Here is a 27,004-nt window from a genome sequence, read left to right on the forward strand (position 1 = left end):
GCAATGAGGCTGGGGGTGTTTTGGGGGTCTTTGATGGTTTTGTGCTGGTTTATGATCCCCCCTGTGCTGCCCCTCACGTGAATGTCCCATGGATGTGGCCCCAGGGTGGGTGGGTTTCACAACTGAGCCAGGTTGTGTCAGGCAGGGTGGGTGTTCACGCCCTTTGTCACACTCCAAAATCTCTCCTCTCTACCATCAAACTGAGCCAGAGCTGATTCTTCTTCCCCAGCCTTGTTTAGCTCCCCTTACACCTCTCTTTAGACCTGGACAATAGTGCCACCTTTACCTTTGCCAAGTTCCCATCAGGTGGGTTAACTCACAGGCCAATTCCCCTCAGGAGGCACATTTGAACAGGGCGTTGGTGGTCACAGCTTCTTTATACAATTTTGTCATAATGGCAAAGTCCTTTTTTGACAATGTTTAAGCCATTAACTGTTTCAGTCTCTCACACCAAACCTGACAGAGTTCAGGCAGCATTTGGATAATGCTCTCAGGAACAAGTTGTGACTCTTGGGGATGTCCTGTGCAGGACCAGGAGCAGGAGCTGAACTTCAGTGGTCCTTGTGAGCTCCTTCCAATTTGGGATATTATATTCTATTATCAACTCCATTTCTGTTCTATTCTGTCATTAGCGATTTTCAGTCCTTGGGAGAACATTTCAGCAAAAATGACTGTGGGGTCCTCAGCCCCAACTGTTTGGGTGTGTTAATGCTCTTCTCCTCTGCCAGACCTGTCAGGATTAGCCACCATCACCTCTGGGAGAACCACTGTGGTGAAATCCAAAGTGCTGCAACATTTCAGGTCCTCTGTAAAACCAGATTTGGCACATAATCCCATAATCTTTTGAAACATCCTGTCTCCAAAGGGTGTTGTGGGGTCCAGTGTTTCCAGTGACTGCCTGGTGCTCCTCAGATTGGATTTGAAGTGTTAGATTTTACTGTAAATCACCAAACAACTGAAGACCTGCAGTGAGAGAAGTTCTCTGATTGAGGCACTCAGGTGCTGCTTGCAGCTGAGTCATTCAGGTTACGGTGGTACCAAAACAAAGGTACAAAACAACATGGAGATGGATTTTAAAACATCTGTAAAGTCTGGGGTTTTTTTTCTCTTTGTTTTTTAGAATGAGAGGGAATTTTCATTGCAAAAAAAAAGGAGAGTATCTTTTCATCTCTTCAGTCTTTGCTCTCATTACAAGGTTAGCTTGACTTGGTGTTCACAGTGCTGAAATTCTTGTAATTGCATCTTACAATTTTTAAGTGCATAGCAAAGTGAGGTTTCTGTCTTCATCAAGTACATTTGAGTTGGTGAAATATGAAACAAATAGCATTTATAAATCTACATATATATGCCATTATATGACTTGCACTTGTATAATTCACGTTTTCATACCGCAGTCACAAAAGATTTTAAAAATGACATAGATGGAAGATATTTTGTTCTCAGAAAGCTCTTCAGTCAAACAGCCAGAGAAATATTAAAAATATATATATTCCAATGCCTGGAAGTTGAAAGTCACCCCATTCATATTGGAAATAAAGCATGCATCTTAAAAGGGAAAGCATATATTTATTGTGTGATTTATTTGGGATTGTGAAAGATTCTTCTTCACTGGAAGACTTCCTCTGAGTTAGATGAATGTTGTGTGTAGTAGAGATACTGTATTTGAAAAAAAATGTAGTCTTGGGAAGTCTTATGGCTTGTGCTACAAAACAGATTAAAAATTATAAAAATGGTCCATTTTTTTTCTGCTGAAATCAATCAGTGCATAAAATGCATTAGTTTTGAATATTACTCTAGCTTCCTCTGCCACCGATGGCTGTCAGCTCTGTTTGGAAGCTGTCTCCAAACTCAGATCCATGATTGCTACGTTTGTGTAACCATAAATCCAGGTGTCTGCAAGACAGAATCAGTCTTTCCGTCTCCCAGCTCAGAGAAATGAAGTCTCAGACTCTGTTGTCTTGGAAACAAGGTTTTAAATATCAAGGTCCTGTTAGTTGTGCACAAAAATTAGAGTTGTTCTGGTATGTTTAGAAGGACTTGCTAAGAGTAGTCCTTTGAGTCAAATTCAACATAGGTAATTTTTTTGTATCTTTGTGTCTAAACAAAAGGGAGACCCTATTTTATATTTTATGTGGTCTGCATCTCCAGGGGATCAGCTAAGACAAAGCGATGGCGCAACAGTGAAAAGCATAAAAACATTTGAAATGGCAGCTTAGAGATAAAAGTTAACCCCACTTCTACACCCTAATGCAAAATGCAGCTGTTTGGGGAAGCAAATGAGAGTATAAAATTCACCACACTTGAAAACATGAAAAGAGTGAATCTGAAAGAACACTTTGAATTAGATCTCACTTGTACAGAGGGGAAATAGAAGATGTCTTGTGCTCGTAGTATATTGCTAACAGTTGCATTACTTGCCCTTTTGGTTTGCACTACATTTTCTCCAAGTTCAACATTTATACCCATTAAATTTCAGTCTTTCAAAGACCACAGATTTTAAGATGATGAATGTCAGACCGTAACAGCAGTGTATTTTTTTCTGGATATTTCTTCAAGAATAAGTCCTTGCATAGAATTTTCAGAATATTTTTTTCTTTTTATGAGGCAGCCTCATGTCCTTACTGGTTACTGTGTTGAGATGCAATCGTTTAAATATTACATCTTTACTTCAAGACTGACTATGAAAGCCTTGGAAAGGACTGCACATTATGTTTTATAATTTCATCTATAAAAGTGGAGACAGAAGAAACTAGAGGAATATATTTGGGGTGTGAAAGGCTACTGGTTTTACAATGACCAGTGAAGCTGGCTCATTGAGTGGACTTGGAGGATGGGGAAAAACCAGCTGGTTTGTTGAAGCTCTCCACTCTGTTCTTGTTCTGAACAGCAAAGTCCAGGCAGATAAAAAGCTGAGCCTTGAAACAGAAAATACTCTTTGCAGAAGAGAAATTCTCTTTGCTCAGGGAGTTGTAGGATTCTCTTTGTAGCTTGCTTGTTTATGACAGATTTGAAGGTCTCATCCTGCCCTCAGGCAGCTGAGCAGAGGGAACAAAGGGATTAAAGGTGATTGGAAAACAAGACCCTTGGTCATTATAATGATGGGTACCAGTCCTTCTGTTTTACCTGTGACAGTAGAGAGAAGGTAAATTCATTTTTCATCTAAACTTCTTCTCCTGCCTGTGCTGTTACCACACTCTTTGTGCCTCTCCTCAGAGGTGCAGCCTGAGGTTCATTACGACACTGTCACACTTGGTTATTTCTTCCTCCAGCACTCAGCACCAACAGACATATTTAATTCATACTCTTCAAGCCAGACAAAGATGGCTGTGTTTTACTCTCCCCATCCTGTGCACTTCACAGTGCAGCTACAAACAGTGATGTGCACTTGGTGTTGGAAGCCAGGCTGGAACAGAAATATCACCAGAAGACTCCTCTGCATTACGTGAGAGGGCTTGGAGCCGTTCCTGGTGACTGAGCATCCTCCAGACAGAGCTGTAATGACAACTGGCAGTGATTAGCACCTCTGCTAGAAAACTTGACATGGCCTCCAAGCACCAAATGCCAGCCTGGATGATTTCTTCTGTAGTGCTTTGGCCTGCTAGGCTGTCCCTGGGGGTGATGGGTGTCCAGTGAGGTGAGGATTTCTCTGCAGTTCCTGTGATTTTCTTCTCCTGTTACCTTTGTCATGTGTGGGACCCACAGAACTTACCCGTGGCCAGGCTGTTGTACCAGACATTACTCAACCATCAAATGGAATATAATCTTCCTTCTAAAAATTCTATTTTTTTGCACCATCTATATTTAATATGGTACTAAATAGTGATTTTAATAAGGCTGTCTCTCTGTGTATAAATAAGGACATTTTTTCTTCTGAATTTTTGCTAGAAGGTGAAAAAACCCAAATGAACAGATCCATCAATTTTATTTTTTTTTCTCCCTCCTTCCAACATTTTAAACAATCTGAAGCATGAAAATATATAACTTGATTTAATCAATCTTCCAAGAAACCCTCCCATCAGTCGTAGCAGTGGCAGTGGAGACATCATGGTCTCAGCTGGGGGATGAGTCAAATTCAAAAGCCCTGTGTATGAAAAGGACCACATGAACTAATGAGATTACACAGATTATAAATGTCATGTTTGTTTCAAAACCAGTTGGCATCATTTACAATTTCTTTCAATGGGGAATCTCTTATTTGCTTTGATTAATTTTCCTTTTAGGATGTTAGTTGCTTTTTCCCAGGTATTTACTTTCTCTTTTGAAGATTACATGTAGCTTCCAGTAACATAATAGTGTTAGTGTCCATTTATATACGAAATAACATTATTTTGAAATACTGCATTCCAGTTGTTAATGTTTCCAAAGGATATTTGTTCCTGGAACTGCATTCATCATGTTAACAGAGTTAAGAGAAATTGCAGCAAGAAAAGTTGTGGCAAAAGGTAATGACAAATGCCATTTGTAAAGAAAACTTAGGGTTGAAACAATTTAATTTTTAAGACAATTCAATTTCAGTTCCTGACTGCTGGGGCAGACAAGTTCATTTCAGAGGAGAACGGAGCAGCATTTCCTGGGCAGGTAGTCAATGAAATAAGAGCTCACTGTGCACAGGACTCGGTCTGTGTCCTTTTTAAGCTTGTCATCTCTTCTCTGTGGCTTTTTCTCTCTCTCTCCAGACCCCTGAGGAGCTGGAGGATGACTCAGACTTTGAGCAGGAGGATTATGATGTGCGCAGCCGGACGAGTGTCCAGACTGAGGATGACCAGCTCATCGCTGGCCAGAGTGCAAGGGTGAGTACAGACCCCGCGTGCCTCCAGTGAGTGTCCACTAGTGACCAGCAAAACCTCAGGAAGCAAAAGCAGTGATTTCCAGTCCTCAGAGTCATTTAAGAAAGGATGGGATCAGGCTGACAGAGATGTTAAAGGGTTTTTCATGTCAAACCTATTTAAGTAGCATTTATTGAATGATCTTGAGGCTTTTGTGGTGCCTAGTATCAGCTGCTTGCTCCAGCTAGTGCTGTAAGAGGAGGCTTTGCAGGTTTGGAATGTGCTGAAACTGTGGGAGTAGTCAGCAAATTGAAAAAAAAAAAAAAAAAAAAAAAAAAAAAAGAAAAAAATCCCATCAGGGCACCATGTGCTGTATCCAGAGAAATCTTACATTAGTCATGTTTCCCAGTGTGCAAACCTGTCAAGAAGATCTGTTTAAGCTACTGAGTAGTCCCTGTAATTTAATTGTAATTGAAGACATTTGCTACTGAGTCAATGTAATTTTACCAGGGTAATTACATCATGATAAACTCCAGTCGCTGTGATTTGTGACCTCGGCTTGTGCACGGGGATTGCAAATTAAGCTGATGAGTGCTTTGGGGTCACAGGTGCTGGGGAAGTGAAGTCTGTTAACACTCAGGAATATTTCTGTTAACACTCAGGATTATGCCACCCTCTGATGAATGTTTGCCTTTTACTGTATAAGCTTCTCAGGTCAGATTATTAAAAAAAAATAAAATCAGAATATAATTTTATGTGTCATGAAAATATATTTGACTAGAAATAAAGGGGGGTTTATTAAAGAAAAGTCTTTTAACATTTTCCAGGAGAGAACCAGCGGGAAACTGGGAATTATCTAAATGGTTTTCATGTCTTTTTCACACAAGTCTGGTTTGCTCTGATGTGAAGCTCAGAACTAAATAAGAAACATCCTCCCCACACACTCCAACATTAGCAAAAGTTGATAACTGGAATGGGGATTTCTTGCCTTGGAGTCTGGAAGAGGATTTGTAGGGCTGAGAACCTAAAGAGGCAAAGCTATGTGAAAGCTCAGAGGACCAGGACAGAGGAGTTTTCAGCTGCTGTAGGCTGGGGCTTGACACAAGGGTTTTACACCCTAAAAAGGAACTGTAGAGTAACCAAAACCTGTAAGAAGCTTACTCAGAGGTGTGGGAGAAAGGCATGGATCCAGTGGAATGGGCAAAGATTTCTTTTTTTCTTTTAAAATTATTTCCCTGAATATTGAATATAGATGGTAAATAAACCATACCATGTAGCAGAAAAACAGGAGTTTTATCATGACATCCCTAAGGCAAAAACTACCTGGATTCCTCACTGTGAGACTGGTGACAGACCCGTTCTGGGTGTAGTTGACTATTTTTCCTGGTTTTTATATTTTAAAGGGCATAACATCCTGTTTGAGATATTCACGTTATTGACTACTAAAGCAAATCTCAGGTATAACAGAAATGAGATACAGTACAGATTATTTTGTATTTCACAGCCTTTCTCATCTTTTTGCTTACATTTAGGACTGGGTACCATGTCATCCTTTCTTGATCCGAAACACAAGTAAAGACTGCAGTAATGTTTCTTGCTAAGAATCAAGTTCACCTAGGGATTTAAGAGCCTAAAATTCTATTACATTTATTGTGGTTATTATTACTGCTGCACTTAAAACCTTCTGCTTTGATCAGCCACACACTGTATAAACATAATATATCATAAAGACAGTTCATGAATAACATAGATTGCAATGTGGCACAGAAAGCAACAATCATAAAAACCTGAAAGGGAAACATGCTGAGCAGAAGCTGCCCAGTCCCCAGTCTGGACTGCTAAGCAGAATACAATCTTATCTGAACTTCTGTGGAAAAGATGCAAAATACTTTTATTCGTGCCGTGTAATGGATTTGTTTAATATGCTTACTGCATGAGCCCGTTAGTGTTTCAGTAGAAAGACTTGTGTTGGTCTTCAGGAGAAATAAAACTGGGATTTACAGGCCGCATTTGCTGTAGGATATTGCTGCTTTGAAAGCACATCAGCAGCTGGAACAGAAATATTAAAGCACTGTTTACCAGTTTAAAGAGTGTTCAGATGAAGCTGCCACTTGAAGAAACCACAGGCAAGTCATAGAGATAAACTTCCCAAATTTCACTGCTCCTATCACATTCTCTTAACTTCAGTTGATTCCTCACTTCTGTTGTTTCATGGGTTCTGTTCTCATTTTATATATTTATTTATGAGCTTGACTTACACTGCATTTTTCTGTGCAAAAACTATTATTCTAACATTTGAAACTGCTGAGTTACATTGATAAGGCCTAATTAAAACTTGTCTTGAATTTTAATTTGATTAACTTGCAAATTTCTCATTTTCTGATCTACTGTTCATAACCCTTTTTAATTTAAGTTTTGGAAAAGGTCAATTATGAATTTTTAAAAGCCAAGAGCATTTTAAGAATATGTAGAAAAAGACTTCAGCTGATTGAAAGTGACATAAACAAGAAAAAAATGTAATGACACTTAAATATGTGTCACACCCCATTAAATGCATAATGTGGTCTTCAGAACCCCTAGAGCCAAATAGTAGCTTAACTTGGAAATCATTATTCAAAGTGTTCATTTGATCTTCCAAAGCAATTATTATAATTTTTTTAAGGGTTTTTTTTGGATGAGGGGCAGGAACTCTGTCCTGTTCATGCTGAGGCAGATCAATACCAACCTGTTCAGTGGCTTTTTGCATCTCTTCCAAGAGAAAATTAGAACACTAAATAACATTAAAAGATATGTTTTTTACAATTCACTTCAAATGTATTGTCTTGTGTGTCATGGCTTATTTTAGTGTTGTGTTAATCTGAGATCCTCTATTTCTGACAGAGGATGAGACCAGGGGAGACACAGCAATTCAGTCTGCCTTCTCCCATAAATATCACTCCTTTTATTCCTCCCCATAATTGAGATTCAATCCTCCTTTGTCAACTGGTGAATAATCACGACATCATAAATATAAATTCTATCATCTTGAAAGTGCAAGAAGAGGCATAAACATGCTGTGAATGTGCTTTTGCCTGTCCTGACAGAAATCAAATGCCTACAGGATTTTGCTTGGCATCAACTCCCACAAAAAGAAACTCAAGCTGTTGGGACCACTGGAAGGATCCACTCTGTAGCTTCCTTTTTTTCATGCCCAACTCGTGTTCTTTCTGCAGGCTATCATGGCTCAGCTGCCCCAGGAGGAGAAGGCAAAGATTGCTGAGCAGGTGGAGATATTCCACCAAGAAAAGAGCAAGCTGGATGCTGAGGTGGCCAAGTGGGATGACAGTGGCAATGACATCATTGTGCTGGCCAAGCAGATGTGCATGATTATGATGGAAATGACAGATTTCACCAGGTAAGGACTAAATGGCCCCAGGTGAGGAGCTCAGATGTGCCACATCTTCCCTTTTCTGCTTGCTTTGTAGCCTTTTGAGATGATTTGCTGTGATTTTTGGGGATGCAAAGCCAAGGAAGGCTCATCCTGTAAACTGCCCTGGGTATTTGTCCAAATGGGATTAATCACATGAAGTTTTTGTGCTATTTGCAAGTCTCTTTTATTTACACATCATTTTGTATTTCAGCAGCAAAGTTAGTCTGTGACCTTACAGACGCTCCAGTGACATTTCGTTTAGTACCCATCTAAATGCATGTGCCTCTCTGAACTTTCAACATTTCAGCACAATTTGTGTCAATCAAAAATAATGGCAAAACTATTTATATCATTTGAACACTGAACTTACTTACCAAAAAAATCCCAAATGAAATGAAACTGGTTTGATCTATTGCTTCGTGGGAGGCTGTCAGTAATGATTTTTATTATTTTTTCATTTCTCTATTGATGTCTTGTTCTTCTCTAATTGCAGAGTGTCCAAAGGCCATTCATTAATGATATAGTGTAAACAGAATTATTGTCTTTAACTATGGTCATATTGTTAATCACACCAGGGAGAACAGTTTACGAGATTCTTTGAATTCCAGATCACTGCAGTAAATTAAATTTTGTTCAGTGTTTATTTTTAAAGTGGGTTCAAAAGTTTAAATGGTATTTATCAAAATGTGATTACACAAAACAGGCTGGAAAATCTTCCTGGTTTTCTTCAGGATTAAAATCAGACATCTATTTATTCATCTCTTTGTGTTGCCCCATCCCTGGCAGTCTTCAAGGCCAGTTGGTTGGGTCTTGCAGCAGCCTGGGATAGTGGCAGGGGGTGGAACTGGATGGAGAGGATATTTTACAGAATTCTCATCGTGGTGTCTCTGATCCTTCTGCCAGCAAAAAAACAGAGTAAAATCTGCCCAAATAGTGTCATTGTATCATGGAAGGACGAAATGATGGCCTAAAGCAGCAGCCCAGAATATGCACAGTTTCTTCAACCTCCTAGACAACCTTTGAACATGAAATTGAAAGTTTCATAATTATATTTTCTAGCATCAAAAGAACAAAAATAATTTGAGAATGAGATAAAAACTACTGAGACATTTGAAGTAAATAAAAAAAAATAATCAAAGTGCACCTCTGTCTGCATCAGATTCAATAGCAAGCTGTTTAATGTATTCCATTAAAACAGAAACAAGCCTTTCACACCTTTTTGGTTGGCTGTAACCTCGGCAGTGTTAGAATGGAATAATTTTTCAAATGCATGGAGTTTGTGATAGTCAGAGCTGCTCATGTAATTAATGTAGAAGCACACGAGGTCACCAAGGAGTATTTTTGCTGCAGTTTAAGTTCACCAGAAGTGGGATACTTGTATTTCATCTGTTTAAGGTGGTAATGAAAATCTGGAAAGAAGATTGAAACAGAAATATGTTTCAGCGTGTTATTCTTGCTATTATAAATTAAAAAAAAAATCCAAAAATAATGCAATGTTGTGCTAGAAAAAATGCCTTCTGTTTCATTAAAAAGAAATTTGATTACATTGTGATGTTACACATTAAAAAAAATGGAAAATGAACTCACAGCTGGGACTTTCTCAGGAGCAACAGCAATTTTATTGGTGCAAGCAAGATTAAAGTTTTGGGTCTGAAGCAAACTCAGGAAAGTCTGTGGACACCTTTTGTCTTAATACATTTTGGTAGCTTTAATGAATAAAATCAGAATTTTGTGCATCGTCTTAAAAATACAGTGAAAGATCAGGCTTAAAGCTAATTATACACATTTTAAGTGTAACATTCAAGTGTGTAACATAATGAAACATAATGATTATGCTTCACGTCTCTTTATTTTCCAACAAAAAAATCTACCAAAAAGCCCTTTTCTAAAATGTGACATTCTTGCCCTCAACATGATGGGCTGAACATTTAGCACTGGCTTGGGAATCACATAATTTGGAAATAGTTGTGTATTCCAGGAACAACATTGGCTTAATGAGCACTTAAAAATGCATCTACTATTAAGTACAGCTCATGTGCTTGAAGGCACCATCGGATTAAATTGCCAGTGAGGCGTTTTGTAAAGGAGAGGAAGTACAGCAGACAGATTTCTTAATCAAGCTGTACCATAAAGTACTTAAAAGGCAAAATTGTAATAAATTAAGGAGACATTTGTGCTACTATTTTAAAATCGAGCGCTAAACAGGGTCACTAAAACTGTTGCCATTCCGTGATTTATCGAGACTGTGGGTAATTGTCTTGTGTTTCACAGAGGGAAAGGGCCCCTGAAGAACACATCCGATGTCATTAATGCAGCCAAGAAGATTGCAGAGGCAGGATCCAGGATGGACAAACTGGCACGGGCAGTAGCTGATCAGGTAGCCCCAAAATGAGCTGAAATACAACGTAACCTCAATTGATGAGTTGCCTTTTGCAGGAAAAGTCTGTCTTACCAGAAAATTACCTGTTGAGGGTCTAGATCCTGATCTTCCCGTTGGATAAAAGTTGGTTCTTCTAGACTCATCAGCATTTTGCAGAACAGGAAAGTCATAAATGAGTCTCTCCAAAGCTCAGAAATGCCTGACTTGTTCCCCAGCCTCACTTCTGGGCCTGTTTGAATTAGACAGAGACTCTTTCAGGTTGAAAAAGACCTGTGAATTCATCACATCCAAAATGTATTTGTTGTTAAAAAAGCAGTGGAGGTTTGGATGCTCTTTTCCCCTTGCCAAGTGCCTGGGAATCCTGAGAATCTTTTCAGCTCATTCTTCCAGCAATTTCCCCTTGATCTGGCACTTTACTCCTTCAAGGTTCTCTGACTCCCTATTTTCTGGTTTGCTTCAGTGTGTTGTTCATGTTGTGGGATCTGTGTCCTCACTTCCTTTACCAAATTCATGTCACAGCTGGGCAGATGACCTTGCTGTATATATATTTTCAGACTGGATTATCTGTTCATCTAGGGAGAAAGAGGAAACATGGTATTAAAAGTCAAGAGCCAAATTTCAATTCCAGGTCCTATATAGCTAATTTTAGATTCAGGCAAATTAAATGTCTATTTTTCCCTTTGTAAATTCCCAGTAGTTTTTTTCATTTCATTGTCATCAAGAGAAAATTTTCTGGAAGTGGGAACTGACAACTTCCTTGCAACTATTCTTTCTCTTCAAAATAAGAATATTTTCTTTTTCAGGTAAGAGTGTGATAGTGTGTAGCATAAAAATGTTATATTAATAATACCATAATGCCATGGAATATGGGCCAGAGGGGCAAAAACCCCAAAGCTGCTAATTTTCCTGTAACCTCAGAAATGTTGGGTTTAGGTCTTTTTCAGCAGCAGCAAGCATTTTTCCTGTGGTTAACCCATTCCAGTCTTTCAAATGTAGCATCTGTTCATTTTAACGCAAGAAAGAAGAAATCCATCTGTCAGCTGATGAGATTCCTAGTCTGCAGTATTTGCAGAGGTGGAATATGTTAAAGAATGAAACAGAAGGAGACTTGTTATGCTTAGAGTGCCTTGACTTGAGTCACATTTGAAATTTCAGAGGACTTTAACCCTAATAATAAACAGTGAAATTATTTTGAGAATGAAATAATTGTTTTAATGCATGCACTTTAATGATATTTCACAGAACTCTGGAGACCCTCATGCAATATAAACTTTTTGTGGATATTTGCATTTTTAATTATTGTTCCAATGAGAGAGCCTTCACATTTTTTTCACTCCAGAGTATTTATATTTAAAGCCTTAACAACTCTGCAGAAGCATTGCTTTAAAATCATCCTTTCAATTCATAGGCACCAAGAACTGAGTAAATATTTGTATATTAAATTGGCAGCAGTAGAGAGAAGAGGTCTTTTAGGGATTAATGCCTGAAAGGTGTGGCAGCTATCTGAGGAAGAGCAGCTCTAGAGCAGCCACAATGAAGCTCCAGCTTTGTTCATTATTAGTTTTAAAGGGTGAGAAAAATTCAAGAGACTCCTTTTGGGGTTATAGACAAGAATATATCCAACTACTTCACCATGAACACATTCCTTGCCAGCATTAGCTTCTGGGGCCAGAGCAGTGATCTCAAGGTATGAGCTGTGATATTGTTGACTTATGTGCATTCAATTCCATCAGTTTTTCTTTAAATGCTTTGCAAAAAAAAAAAAAATATATATATATTTAATTGACCATAAACTCTGTAAGGTGATAAAAAGGCACATTTGGAATCTTTGTTCCCCAAGCTATGCAGAAACATTGTCAGTCAGGCTTTGCTGGGTAGCCCCAAAGGGTATTTATTGGAGACACGCTGTTAGCAGTGGGCCCTTTCAGCTCTGTTCCATCAGAGTGAATTACTGAGGTCTGTTCTCCTAAGGCAAGACTCTGAATATTAACTACTAGACTGTTGTTTGTTATGCTGTTGATATTGTGAGGGATGATGCAGTTTCTATTAAGAGTCCCAGAGACTATGAATAAATTGTACTGGGGCTCTTTCTAGTTCTATTGATTATGAAACCCTCAGAGCATCCAGCACATTCGACCTAATCTAATCCTCTGAACGTCTGCACAAATGCCAGGGGAGCTGCCAGGCAGACAAGAGTTGGCATTGGAGTGGGGGGAACCACTCAGAACTGGGCTTATCTGGACATTTACTGGTCCATATTGGATGGTAACTTGGATGTCCAGCATGCAACCTGGAGATTCAACTCAAACCTGGCCTTTTGGCTGCTCAGTACAATTCCATAAATTAATGCAGAGCATAATTTAAAATTGCGTTTTTCATAATGCTGATAAAGAGGTTTCTCATTTTTCAGAAAGGCAGAGTGCATCTTTAGGTTGCAACTCATAAATCTTGAGTTAAATTAAAGGTAGCATTTCAGTTTTCATATTTTATCTAGCACCTCTAGTCAAGACAAAGTGGAATAGATCCACCTAATACACAAAACATTGCCTCTATCTGATTGCCTGTCTCTAATCTCATAAAGTCAGCTCCATCTAATGAGTGTTTGTGTTGTCTGCAGTGCCCAGACTCAGCCTGCAAGCAGGATCTGCTGGCCTACCTGCAGCGCATTGCCCTGTACTGCCACCAGCTCAATATCTGCAGCAAAGTGAAGGCAGAAGTTCAGAACCTGGGAGGAGAGCTCATTGTATCAGGGGTAAGCTGGGATTTGAGTTTAGCCATTTGTTTCCCATGTAGCACTTGAAAGGGAGCATTTTTTGATTGCAGTAATGTACAAAACAAAAATCCACTGATTCATAAGCAAGTTGGTTATTTTTTAAATTCTATCACCATTATTCCAGGCCTTACAATAACTTGTGTAGAGCAATTTGATTTTCCAATTACCCTTTGTTTATACTAACCTTGTAGAATCTTCATTCTTCCAAAAGAAAAGTAATTTCATAGCGTAGAAAGTCATTGCCAAGCTGTGAATATTATAATTATTTGGAGCTTTTGTATATTTGCTCATTATAAATCTTCTTTCCTTTGTTACTACTGGTAATTTCCTTCCTCTGTGCAGAAGCCAGCTCTGTATGAAGTGCATATTGTTAAGATGGTGATGACTAATGGGATTCATTCACTCAGATTCCAATGCACACTAGGTTTAGCAAAAGACTCTGGAAGGCCAGCAAAATATTTTAAATTTTGATGCATATACTGTTTTCAAGTACTATTGTAAGCAGAATGATTATATACTCCGATACCACCCAGCTATTTCAGTTATTTTCAGTGAACACTACAAACTTCTTACACACAACAGTGTAACACAAAAGACAGGCAGCAGTAATATTATAAGCAATGAGATTTTTTACAGTTTTAAAATATTTTTTTACCTTCTCCTGTGTTGGCCTTTGAGCCTCTGGGAGTATTCTAGAACCAAGAATCAGCGATGACTGCTCTTCATGATTTTGTTTTTTCTTTCACATTAGTTTAGCCCCATGACATCTTTGTTATCCTTTAACTCAAGTACAGACCATATGTATGTAAATTTGTAACATATTCCACTCTCCTGAGTGTTTTCAAAATGATAATGATTTGTGAGACCCAAGATGCTCAAAACAAGTTGTTTCCAAACGTGATTTTGAAAAAGCACCCTTTAATTGTTTAAGCCCAATCAAGTACGAAGATTATTAGGACAACAAACTTGTGCCCTTCATTCCATCCATGAGATTCCCCAGTGGCATCACTGGCCTTCCTCAAACATATCAAAAGTCACAGAAAGTGTTCTCAGTCAAATAACATTTTAAATTTTTTTTGCAAAGCACTATAGAAGGTCTTAAACATTTGCCAGGCTTTCTTGGATCAGGCATTCTGAAGTCATGTACACAATCCTAAAAGGAGCTGCTTAAAGGTTCCTGTATCTGTCCTGCAATTGGTCTTCACTTCTTGACGTATGTACGTATGTAATTTTAATACCTTGATCTTCCCACAGCAATGAAAAGATCCTCTTCCATTTTCCTGACACCGACGGCGTGATCTGTCCTTGTGTCACTGACAGCTATGCTGCATCGTAATTGCTATGATCTTTTCTTACCTCCTGCCATCTGGGTCCAGCCTTCCATCCCCATCGAGTTGTCATGTTCATCTCTCTGAAACAACTCCCCCAAATCAGCGCTTTCTCCCAGCTTGGCTTTTGTGGTTGTGTTGTGTTTCTTTTTTCGAGTCTCTTTATTCAGTGTTTGTGGATGCTGAATAAGCCATTGTGAACCTTGCGCATCCCCTCGTCCCTGGAACATCCCCATCCGTTGTGGATTTATAAGTGGCCAAATCGCTTGAGTTTCATCATTCCAGTCTGGCATTGTTGGCACCCGCTGCTTCCCAGGCTCCATCACCATTGTGTTTCTGTGTGGTGGGGGTTTCACAGTCAGTCTCAAAGGCAAAATGAGCTCCAGCCACGGAAATTGTTTGGGTCTGTTCCAAAGACTCGGTAAAACCGACCTACAGAAAATTTGGAGATTGCCCAGCTTGCTTCTTCTGCTGGTGCTCTGAGCAGGAGGAGGTGTAGTGAGTTGAAACTCCTGTACATCCCTTTGTGAGGGCATTATCTTGTGATCTGAGGTGACCCAGTCAGTGCAGAGCTTTCCTGACAGTGTTTTCTGAGCTGTTGGTCTTCAGGGTGCTGGGTACTGTATGCTCCTTTGCTATCCAGAGGTCTGGTATCCAAGTGCACATCCACATCTGCTTGTCTACTTGCTGCTTCTGCTTCCATCTTCTTCTTCATCCTCTCTTGGATAGCCAATTACAAATAAACAGTATTTTATTTATACTAAAATGAAATACCATTATTTGGCAACTTGCATACAGTACAATGTTAGAAGGAGTAGAGAAATCCAGAACTCAGGCTTCCCAACCTATGGCTACAGAAGTAAGTTTCTGTGATTGTGCTACATTGAAGTGTTTTGATGTAAATATCAAGCACCATGACAATTATTACAATATTGTAATAATTTACTACTGTGTTTACAAAGAACCACGAGACAATTCAGATCGATCCAAAAGATGACTTGTGATTCAGAACTATTATGGGGAGTAGGATCTCTGCTTGAATTTTTTCATTATTAAGAATATTAATCAATATTTATAAATGAAATGAATGTATGCATATGTATGTTTGAATCTTTGTGTGGGTGTATGAATATTTATATAAAAAGGAAAGAGACATAAAACCAATTAAAAGCTAAAAGACAGATGAAAGCCACCCCACAGTTCTTACAGTTTTGTTAGAGAAAAATATGTTGCAACAACTTCAAAAATACTGTGTACATAACATTTAATGTGCCGTATGTCTTTTGATGAAACTTCTATTTCTTTTTTTTCCCCCAAGATTCAGTAGTTCAGTCTGGTTTACCTCTGAAAATAAGCATAAAGCTGATCTTGTTTGCTTTTTCCTCTATAGATTGATATGATTCTAGCATAGCATATGAAGGGTCCCTTTTGGCATCAGTGACTTTGCTGCAAATAGGAAAACAGATCAAAAAGTAAGAAAATGTCACAGTCCTGAATTTTAAATTATTTCAGTAAAGAACCCACTGTTGTTTTCCCTTTTCTTTCTCCCATTCCTTTCCCTTTCAGCTTTTTTCTCTTTTGATCTTTCCCATCAGTCTCCTTCCATGCAGATAGCAAAACTATTTTTACCAGTTAAGATCTGGCAATTGGGAGTTAGCACACATCAGCTAATTCCTTGTTAATATTAAGAGGGCAAGGACAATTTAGACTGTCTGTTGACTTGGCCCTTTATGTTCCAAGGTGAGACTTAATTCCTGATTCCAAAAGAGTTTTGAAAAGTAAAATAAGGAAAAAACCCTGATACCAGTCTTCAGTGAGGAGCCCTGCAAAAAAAAGATTGCAGGGAAGAAAATAAGCAAAAATGATGAGGAGGGTGTTAGATAAAGGCAAAAAGAAATTAATATCAAAAATTGCAGAAGATTTTAAAAATATTTCTAACTGTGTAGATGATAGCCTTGTTCTAATAAAACTCTCTTTGACCTTGGTCCATAAACAGATATAGGTTTCTGTAATTTTAGATTTCAATATTCAATTTCTAGTTCCCCTCTGAGGATAAACAACCTCCTTTAATGAAATTACAGAGTAAAAGCACTTCAAAATAATTTGCTTTGTCTCTTGCTTTGGTTTATTTAAGGTAATGCATATTTGCTTCATAATCACTTGCAGTATTGTATTGGAATGAATCCTCTGAGGTGCTGAGAGTACACTGCTCTCAGTGAAGTAAATTCCATTTACATATACTTAGCTCTTGCTGATGGCCTTGCTTTTTTTGTGAGAGCTACTTTTGTTCAATAGAGTTACTTTTAATGATGTTTCTTATTTGGATAAAAAAAATCAGACTTCTGACTCTAGGGCTGCTTTATTTTTCTAGAATTCCTGTCTGCCTCTTGTTAGCAAGAGAATTACAATAAAACAAATCTATATCTTCTTTTCCTATTCAAGAATAAATATCCACTTGTTCCCTTTACTGTGGCTCAGAAGCTGCTCAGCTCATTTACCTACTATCCATTTAGGCTGTGAGCTTGCATTTTTTTAAAAGTTCTTGTTTATGTTAGTAGATTAGCCACAGTTTTTCCTGTAGGATTAGAATGAGCAGAATTTAAGAAAATCCCTTATCCAAGGCAGCTCCTTATCATGTTCAGGTTTTATTTAGAGCTCTACAGATAAAATCAGCTGTATTATCAGAAAATTTGCCAGAGTCTTAAACTTCTGAAGCAGACAGATATGCAGTGTCATACAGAGTAGCAGCCACATGCCTTTGAACACTGTCCCAAAGTGTGGAATCAACAGCTAAAGCACACTCCAAACATACACTTTAGCTGGATCCAGTTCCCAGTTATTTTCTAAGTCCTGTTTATCTTAACATAATAGGCTCAACTGTGATACTCTGAGAAGGATTCCTATGTTCTGTTGAAGATACAAGACAGTGTAGTTAAGACTGAATTTGTCAAGGAGTTCTTGCCTGGTGAATTGAATTAAGGAGTTCATCAGGAACAGGAAGGTGAAAGGGCTGGAGCCACCCCATCAGTTTTGGGTGGGACATGACAAAAATTGACATAACACCTGGTCTGGGAGAGTAGGTACATAAAAGTATGAACAAATTCAGATATACTGCAAAATAATTATATGTTTATTTGTGATCAGTGATAAGAGTAAGGCAATCAGAAAGAGTCAGTCCTCATCAAATATGACTGAGCCTCATTATTTATCAGACAACAACATCCAGCATCCAGCAGTTATTTCAGATGAGCTCACCAGAAGTTTCCCTATCAATTCTGCCTATGGATCTTACATCTAATAAAAATGGCTTAAATGTCCTACTTTTCTTTTAATTAAGGCTGAATCACTCTAAACTACCTCATACTGTAAAAGCAAGTTGGTGTTGTGTGGGCAGTAAAGAATCGAGTTACTACGTTTTAATTCTATAGATTCAAAGAAAAATCTGGTAGTTTGAAGTTCACCTGTTATTAAAAGTGAGTAAGACCATCCTTCATTGAATTTGGATTAAGAGCCACTGATGGGGTGTTTCATTTCCCTGAAACAAAGCCCTTCTGGGGTGTTTTCCTTTTATTTAAAGTTGGCAATCAGAGAGAACCTTTGCATTTAAAATGCCTAAGAGAATGGAAAAAGTGTTGATTTGGGGTTTGGTAAACAGAGCAATTTCATTCTCCTGAACCAGGCAAGAACTGAAGATTATGTGAAAGAAAGGTTCCTGAAGGGAGAGCTGGTAAATTGACAAAACTGTTGGGTTCCTTCTTGTCAAGATTCTCAGGAGTGCAAAAAGGTTACTCAGCTACCACCACAATGAGTTTTGCTATAAATTTATAACAGAAATGAAACAACTGGCTCACATATCCTTGTCTCTAAACAGTAGAGAAGTCAGTGAGGAGTTGGCTGCATGGTCACACTCAGATCGTAGTGAAGGGCTCACTGTCCAAGTGGACACCAGGGATGAGTGTTCTCCTCAGGGGCTGGTGGTGGGACTGGCACTGTTTAACATCTTTGTCACTGGCATGGACTGTGGGACCAAGGGCACCCTCAGCAAGTTCTGTGACAACACTGAGCTGTGTGGTGACACAGGGAGGGGAGGGAGGTTATGCAGAGGGGCCTGCACAAGCTGAGGAGGTGGGTCTGGAAGGACTTGGTGAAGTTCAGCAAGACCAAGTGCAGGGTTCTGCAGCTGGGTCCAGGTAATCCCTGACCCAAACACAGGCTGGGAGGAGAATAGACTGGGAGCAGACCTGAGGAGAAGAGCTGGGGGGTGTTGGTTGATGAAAAGCTCCACATAAGCCAGCAGTGTGAGCCCAGAAACCACACATTCCCTGAGCTGCATCCAAAGCACCATGGGCAGCAGGGGAGGGAGGGGATTCTCTCCATCTCCCAGGCAACCAGCCACACAGTAAGAGGACACAGTTCTAAGCTGTGGCAGAGGAGGTTCAGGTTGGACATTAGGAGGTCTATCTTCATAGAAAAGGTGATTAGACATTGGAATGAGCTGCCCAGGGAGGTGGTGGAGTCACAGTCCCTGGAGGTGTTTAAGGAAAGACTGAAAATGGCACTCAGTGCCCTGGTGGTGCTGAGTCACAGGATGGACTCAATGAGCTCAGAGGTCTTTTCTAACTTAGTTTATCCTGTGATTCTGTGAAGGAAGAGGAAGAAGAACAGCAGTTAGGAATAATAAGGAAGTAAGCCAAAGAAATAGAAGATATAAAATGTTCAGCTGAAGAAAGCCAAACCAAAAGCAAGATAGGAGTATGAAATCAAAGAACTGCAGCGTTGCAAAAGGACTGGGATTAAGTCCAGACCATAAAGTTGGTTGAACTCCACAATGATCTCTGTTTCCTAATATAACAAGCAGGGAGAGAAAATAAAAAATTCAGGGTCTTTGTTTTGACATTGTGAAAAGAAGCTTCCAGGACAGGAAGGCTGGGGCTGGGCTCTGAAAGTGGGACCCTGATCTACACTGTATATTCAAGCAGCTCATGTCATTTGCTTTGAGAGACATTAAAGACATGAAAAATACAGAAAGATGCTTTAACTGGACAGTTTGGGTTGGAGATATATTTAAGTAACCTTTGCATAAGTGTGTGAATGTGTGCAGATCTATTGATACGTGTGAGGGTGGAATACAGCCATAAGTGTACTCGGTTCCAAAATATATGGCTGTTTGAAGCATGTATACTTATATATTGTATATACTTATGTAGGTTTAGATAAACCTCTGTCTGTAACAAATTTATTTGAGCTGACTAATTTAGGAGTCTCCAACTCCTGCTGGCACGGAATGTCCCTCAGTACACTGTCCATGAAGGGACTACCTGATGATGTGGTAACATAAAAACTTAATCATCCTGACACTGAGTCAATTTACTACTCCTAAAGGACAAAGGCACCAGTGAGTTACGCAGGTTAATCAAAATGAGTGCTGATAAAATCCCTCATGGTCATATATTCATTATATATTATGTATTTTATGGAAGCTCTGTCTTAGGCCTTTCTCCAAGTTTAAATAGAGAAGAATTCCTAATAATGCTATGAAACATCTTAAAGATGAATTAAAAAATAAAAAAAAGAGGTATAAATAGATGTACCTGCAGTGGCTCTAAAGCTGTTTGCAATACCCCTCCCAAATAATTGACAATAATAGGAATTGAGTTCACTATATGTAGTATGTAGGTTACTTTTGCATTCCAATAAAGGGAGCATGGACCAGGAGCTCAGAGAGTTTATGCAGTTGGCTTCCTTGGAGGGATTCAAGCCTGGAGTAGAGAGTGTAGCAGCTGAGAAGATCTACTGTTGGTAATCAACTCATTTCAAGTTAAAAGTTACACAAGAGTCCTCCAGAGGTCTCTTTTAAGTGAGGTTTGTAGAGAGTTTTGATTCAGCCAAATGAAAGATCCTGCAGGATCCTTATTAACTCCCTGTGTCAGGGAGTTAATAAGATTTTGTTTTTTGTAAAAGGTGCTGGATGGGATGATAGTGCATACTCTGAGCTTTGGACATCAGGGCAATAATTTCTGTGATCCACAGAAAAAACTCTACAGAAACCTCTGGAAAGGTTAATTTATTTTTATTAGTGTATTGCTGTTCCTTCAGAGAGGGTGGATGGTGGCAGACAGAGTTTATGTAAGGAAAAGCAGATGAACAAAGCTCAAGACACAACTGAAAATTCCAATGAGAAAATATTTTTTTGTGCAATAATCTCAGTTCTTTTGATGCTCCAATTTTTTTACATGAGGCTATTTATAGGACTAAGAAAATACCTCATTTTATATGAATGCATGTATAAACACACATAAATATGAAACACTATATCCTGCATAAATGGAAAGATGTTATCTAGAATTTAATTTGCAAAGCAAAATTACACTGCACTTGTCTTCATTAGAATATATTCATGGAGACAAGAAGCACACACACCATCTATGTCTGCATTCAGTGGGTTTAAATTTAGACAGGTCAGACTTTTATCCTTATTAAGAAGCATTTTGGCTCCAGGGAACATGCTCTTGTGCTTTATCAAGTGACTAATATTCATGCAATTTGTGAAGATTAAATTTATTGAAATTTCTCATTAGAACAATTTTCTGCAAACAAAAGCATTTCTGATACCAAACAACATTAAACCATTTAATTCCTTGAAAACAGTGTAAAAAATGTTACAAATTCAGGACAGAGGCTTGAAAGAAATATGACCATAGGAAAAGGTTAGTGAATTGAAGGAAATACTATTGTATGTGCTTCATTACATCCTCCATTTGCTTTAAAAATTGTAGCCACTCAAAAACTCAAAGCTCACCTACTACATTAGTTAAAGCTTCAACTTCAGCCTGTTTTCCTATTCCAGGCCATGCTGAAGGAGCTGGGAAGAAAATGGGAATATAATGGCTTTGTGAGACACAAATTACACCAGCCCTGCAATAATTAGCAGGGCTCAAAGACCATTCTAACACACCCTAAGTTATGGTCCCAAAGGATTATTCCTTTAAGAATTATTACAAAGAAAGAGAGGACTTTGGTGCTGTCTTATGTTCAGTTCTTTTTCTGTCTTATTGCCTTTAAAAGAGATGATTTGGGACCAAGCATCACCATTTTGTATTAAATAAGAATTCCTTTCTCCTGGGGCATCCTCAGTTGGCCTCCCCTAATGCACAGCATAGATTTGCTAATAGATTCATCTCAAAGCCATAAATGAAAATGAGGTTTGTTTCTTGCACGTGGAATTAGGGGGACTGAATTTCCATAATGACAAGTTTAGCCCAGAACAGGAGATTTTGGATTGTGTTTCTTCTACAGAAGTACACCTTGTAGTTCTTGTAACTATTTAACTTTTTCACCTGGAAAGTGGTGACACTAAATCCCACTTCCAAAATTACTATCAGATGGTGCTTCTGCAGATATTAAAAGAATAACAACTAAAGTTCAGACTCATCAGTTACTTTGACTGTAATTGTATTTCTTGACAACCAGAGTTACAGACGAGTAACGCACACATCGAACTATTCACAGACAAGAAGATGGACCCTCAAGGGAAAACATCAGCAGGTTGTTCCAGCTTGAGCAAAATCAACTGCAAATACTGAACAGAACAGCTTACAACAAAGTTTTAAATAAAATCCACAAAAGAGATGTGTTTCCATTAAATGAGGGAGGTCATGATGGCCTTTAGGAAGAGAACTGAGTGAGGAATATTAAAAGTACCTTTCTATCTTTAATCTCTGAAATATTTTCTTTCACACTTGGGACATATTAAAATTATTATTTATATACCTCATAGAAGCAAAGGAAGAATAATTCTGTTATCACATCTAATCTTACATGACAGATAAGCAGCTGCTTCAACAGAAAGGGTTTGTTATGTATAATGTAATTAAGACATTGATGTGAAGTCAAAGTAAAAAACTATCCAGTATCAGAAAAATCAGTTCTAACCTCTAACTGTTAGATATTCTCAAAAGCTCTCTTTTAACATCAGTTCTTTCTGATTCTAACTAATACATCATCTAAACCTTGTGAACTGGGTTACCAGGTAGGTAATAGTATGTCTAGAAACTGAGATGAAGTATACTAGTAATATATCCTAAATCTCATCAAAGATCAAATTAGAATTCTGTAAAACTGGATTAGAGCATCAATATCTGAACCAAAAGACTGCAAAAAAACATTTTCATCCCCTTTTTTATACCTGCAACTGGACTCAACATTTCCATTGTCAAAAAGTGAGAAAAGTTCCAGCTTTACTCAGTGTCAGGTAGGATGTTCCATATTTCATCATTCCTTAACGATGACAGATAATGTACAAAAAGGATTTTCCCACTTATCCATCATGCTGATGGATGCAGCAGCTATCCCTCCTTGGGTCAGAGGTGTGTCTATGTTAAGCTCTCAGACTTTTATGATATGTGTCACTCTGGCATTTTTTACATGGCCTTTTCCAGCTCTCGTTTCAATTCCTTACAATCCATCCGTTTTTTATCTTCTGTGTCTGTACCAGTCTGGGCGCTGCTTCTGCAGGGTTGGTTCTCTGTGCTCAGACTTCACAGACAGCACCCAAAGGTGCCTTTGTGGTGCCTGCCTTTCCCACCATGGGTTCATCCTTCTAAGCAAGAACGAAAGCACATTGGGATTTTTTTTTCCATCAGATCTTTGAGGTCAAACTAAACATGGATCTCAACTTTAAGTTGGTTTCTGTTGCCTGGGTTCAAGTGATTAAATCAATTACTTCACCAGCAGTTACACAGTTTTCTTACTCTGTTAGGCTTAACTTACATCCCTTAAGAAAATATTTGATATTAAAGTCTTCATTTACTGTCTCTCTACATGCGTTTCCATGCATTCATTTAATTAATCTTAATTGTGTTCCTTGGAGCATTTGGAAGATTTCTGCACTTTCTTGAATGCATATACATTTTAAAAATGCTTTCATGAGGTGTATTCTTTCTCTGGTTTTATTCAGTAATGTGTTTAAGTCTATCTGTACAGCTCAGTCTTAACCTTGCTCTTCGCTTAATATTCTCTTTATCAACTAGAGACTAAGCAGGTCAAAACCAGATTTCAAATTTAAGTAGTACTAGCCCCAAAATACTATCTGGGGTGTAATCTGCCACCCAATCTACTGAACTGTTTATATCACATTATCATGGTGGGATTTTCCATATTTCTCTATATTTCTCATCTTTTTACTGGAGAATATCCTTGGCCATACTCAGTCTTCCAGGATTTAATTGTGCTTCTTCCATATGTTTCATCCCAATAAAAGACAATTTAACTCTTTGTCTCTCTAAACTTTCTCTTTAGAAGATCTTAGAACTGCTGTTACATGCGTAATTTTTCTGATATTTAAGGTTTTAGCCTCTGAACATCCTTCTCTTTCTCAGAAGGAGCAACCTCACATAGACTTCATCAGGTCTGGTGGTCACAGGAGTTCGAAATAAGTTCCTACTTTATTTGGCAAAAACAACTGTGGTGCAGTAGTCAAGCCATAGGTTACCTAAGTTATGAATTCACTGAATACTACTTGGTACTTTTTACCATAAAAGCCTTTAAAAATTGGATTTTTCTTTTCTCTTTAGCAGACCATTAAACTTAAATATTAATAAGGAGTCAATGCAAGACAGGCGACCAGAGGAGATTTTCCTCCTCTCTGTCTTCAAATGTGCAAATAGTTTGTACATCCAGAGATGATGTACAGAGAAAACAGTTAAATTATGAACAGCACTATCATCACTTAGCATTCCTCAGCTGCAGCCTAGTTTTGCATTGTGTTCCTGCAGTTACATCTCATCTCTAACAGCCACAATAACTCTTCATTTCGCCCACTGGGTGCCCATTTGTTGAGTTTTTAATTCCACAAATGCACTGCTTTAAAGCAACATCTGCAAATACTGCAGGATCACCACGATGATAAAAAGCTTTGAAGGTTAGGAAGGAAAATGCTTGACTCTGTTATTAGGTGGAGTGACTGGTACTAGGCATGAGTCACACACTTCCTTTTTTCAGTAGAAGGAAAGGAGAGAACACACAGACAGAGCAGGGAATGCACATTAATCATTATTAAGACAGAAAAACTAATCATGATTAGATTACAATTCACATGAACCTTGTAGCACTAAAAAGCCCGAGGGAAAGCATCAATATTCACTCCATGTGCTTATAATACATACCTTGAAAAGACATTTGAGGAGTATTTATTTTTCCTCTTCTAAAAGGCAGGTTCTTATGCTAACAGTCTTTACTGGCACTGAATAGTCCCCCATTCTCTAAGCAGTTTTATTTAATGGAGTTAGGTGTAGCAGCAGAAAAAAGATATACTATTTTTTTCAATTTTAGTCTACAGCTAGACATTATTAAGAAAATCCCAGTGGATAATATGAGCAATTATGTTTACTCCCAAACCTGCTTTTCCAGAATTTGGATGATAAAAATATCATTTACAATAAGTTAGACTGAATTTCCCATTTTTAGTCCTCCAGTTTTAGTCTTTGGGATGTTGTTTGGGAAAAAAAGTGTGCCTCAGCCTGTATGGCTGTCATTGTCTAAAAATGTACATCGTTAAAAACATTACCTCTTTGCAATTTTATTGATATTTTCTGGAACTTGAAAGTGTGCTCTGTAAATAAATATATGCCCAGAATTTTTATACTTCCCTCACTTGTTCTTTCAGCACAGTTTGTCAGTTCTCATTTTCAATGCAAGAAAACCATAATTTTCTTCCTGACCTCCCTCGTGCAGTGGTGTAAGGGGCCCAACCCTCTGGATTACTCTACTCAAGGGTCAATCCACAGGTGTGAATTGGATGTTTATCCCTCATGGGGGAACACGAGCGTGATTCCTGTTGCAACCACTGGAATTTTAACTTCCTGCAGTGCTGTGGGTGTTTTTGTGCAGTTTGGCTGTACAAGACCACACATAAAACAGAGTAATTTGGGATTCTGTTGACCAAATCCATGCCCGACCTGATGTCAGTCAGCGTTTAATTGGGATGGAGCTTTCTGTCCTCTCTGGCTGTCATCGAAAGGTGCTAAAAATGTTGCCCTTTGGAATCAGCAAGTGCTGTGGGGCCGGCAGGCTGACCCTGTGCTGTGGGAATGAGTGAGAGGAACCCCCAGACAGTGGGGTTAGTCACCGTGGAGGAGACCCTGTGTCCTTGGCCAAGCATAGCTCCTTCAGCACACGCTCCCCTCTCTCCTCACCTCTACGCTACGGCGCAGTATTTCTCTTGCTCTCTCTCTCACTATCTCTTTTCTGTATCTCTCGGAAATCAGACTGGAGTTCAGAGCACTTTCACTACCTTTTATGAGGTAGAGTGTGATGTCATAGATGGGGGCAGGGCTAGTCAACTTTCCACCCACCCACCCACCTGTGCTGAGGGAGCTACGCTTGAGACTGGAAGCGGTGACTCCTCAACGGTGAGTAACCTCCTGCCTCATCTATTTCTTTATAGCTCTGGGGGTGGAGGGAAGACACGTGAGAATGGGGGATTTTTTTGATAGTTTCTCTCTCTCTTTTTTTTTTTTTTTTTTTTTTTTTTTAATTAACCATAGGAGTCACAGAGTTAATTGCATGTGTTGTCTTAGTCACCTGTAGAGAAGTGTTTCCTCCCTGTCCAGAAGTCCCAGAGTTAACTTCACCTGCAAAGCAATGGCCACGTTTCTCTGCACAGGTGGTCCATTGGCTGATGGTTAAACTGATCTTTCAATGTTTATCTTGCCCTGTGAAAAAGCAGGCTTTGGTCCCCTTGAACTCAGTTGCTAAATTTCCATTAATTTAATTACAGTATTTAATTAGAGTGCTGGGCTATAATTTTCCTGAAGTTCTTTATGATTATAGATAGAGGGTGTTATTTATATATTTATCATTATAAACTGTGGATAATGGCTGTTTATATGGGACAGGATTTATTTTTTATTATAATCTCTATTACTGTTTTTATTCACTTTATCCAGAATATTTATGAAGCTGTGTATTGACAATAAGCCAATTATATAGACCTTTTTCAGAGATGAAATAAAATTCAAAAGTAAATGGTGGAAGACATAAAATTAAGCAGAAAACCCAGAAGAGATGTAACTCAGTCTTTACCTTTGAAATTATAAATCAAAGTATTTGATTTTTCTTTGATAAAAACTTAAGATGGGCAGGGATGCTCCTGACTGAATTTCTTGGTGTGTTTTTTGTCTCACTACCTAAATGTTACAATTTTACTTTAAAGCATTGTCTTGTTACCTATTTCCCTTGGCCCCGGGTGTTACTGCTTCACTGTTTTAATATCCCTCAGCATATTAAAAAAGACAAGATGGACTACGAAGACCTTCCTTTCTTGTTCTGCCTCCTGGGTATCTATTAAAG

General features: G+C 38.6%; 1 protein-coding gene across 2 annotated transcripts in view; it reads left to right on the forward strand.

The window, feature by feature from the left end:
* Window positions 1–27,004, forward strand: part of CTNNA2 (catenin alpha 2) — a 470,001-nt gene that overhangs the window by 428,195 nt on the left and 14,802 nt on the right. Inside the window, exons 14-18 of one of the 2 annotated variants that reach the window (XM_083861796.1) lie at window positions 4,677–4,790; window positions 7,979–8,160; window positions 10,447–10,552; window positions 13,173–13,307; window positions 25,921–26,064. In XM_083861796.1, coding sequence (XP_083717922.1) covers window positions 4,677–4,790; window positions 7,979–8,160; window positions 10,447–10,552; window positions 13,173–13,307; window positions 25,921–26,064 — 681 coding nt within the window. The remainder of the gene's footprint in view (window positions 1–4,676; window positions 4,791–7,978; window positions 8,161–10,446; window positions 10,553–13,172; window positions 13,308–25,920; window positions 26,065–27,004) is intronic. The other variant, XM_083861797.1, reaches the window with a different exon arrangement.

Source organism: Zosterops lateralis (assembly GCF_965231275.1).
Source record: "Zosterops lateralis genome assembly, chromosome: 5".
NCBI classification, from domain to species: Eukaryota; Metazoa; Chordata; class Aves; order Passeriformes; family Zosteropidae; genus Zosterops; species Zosterops lateralis.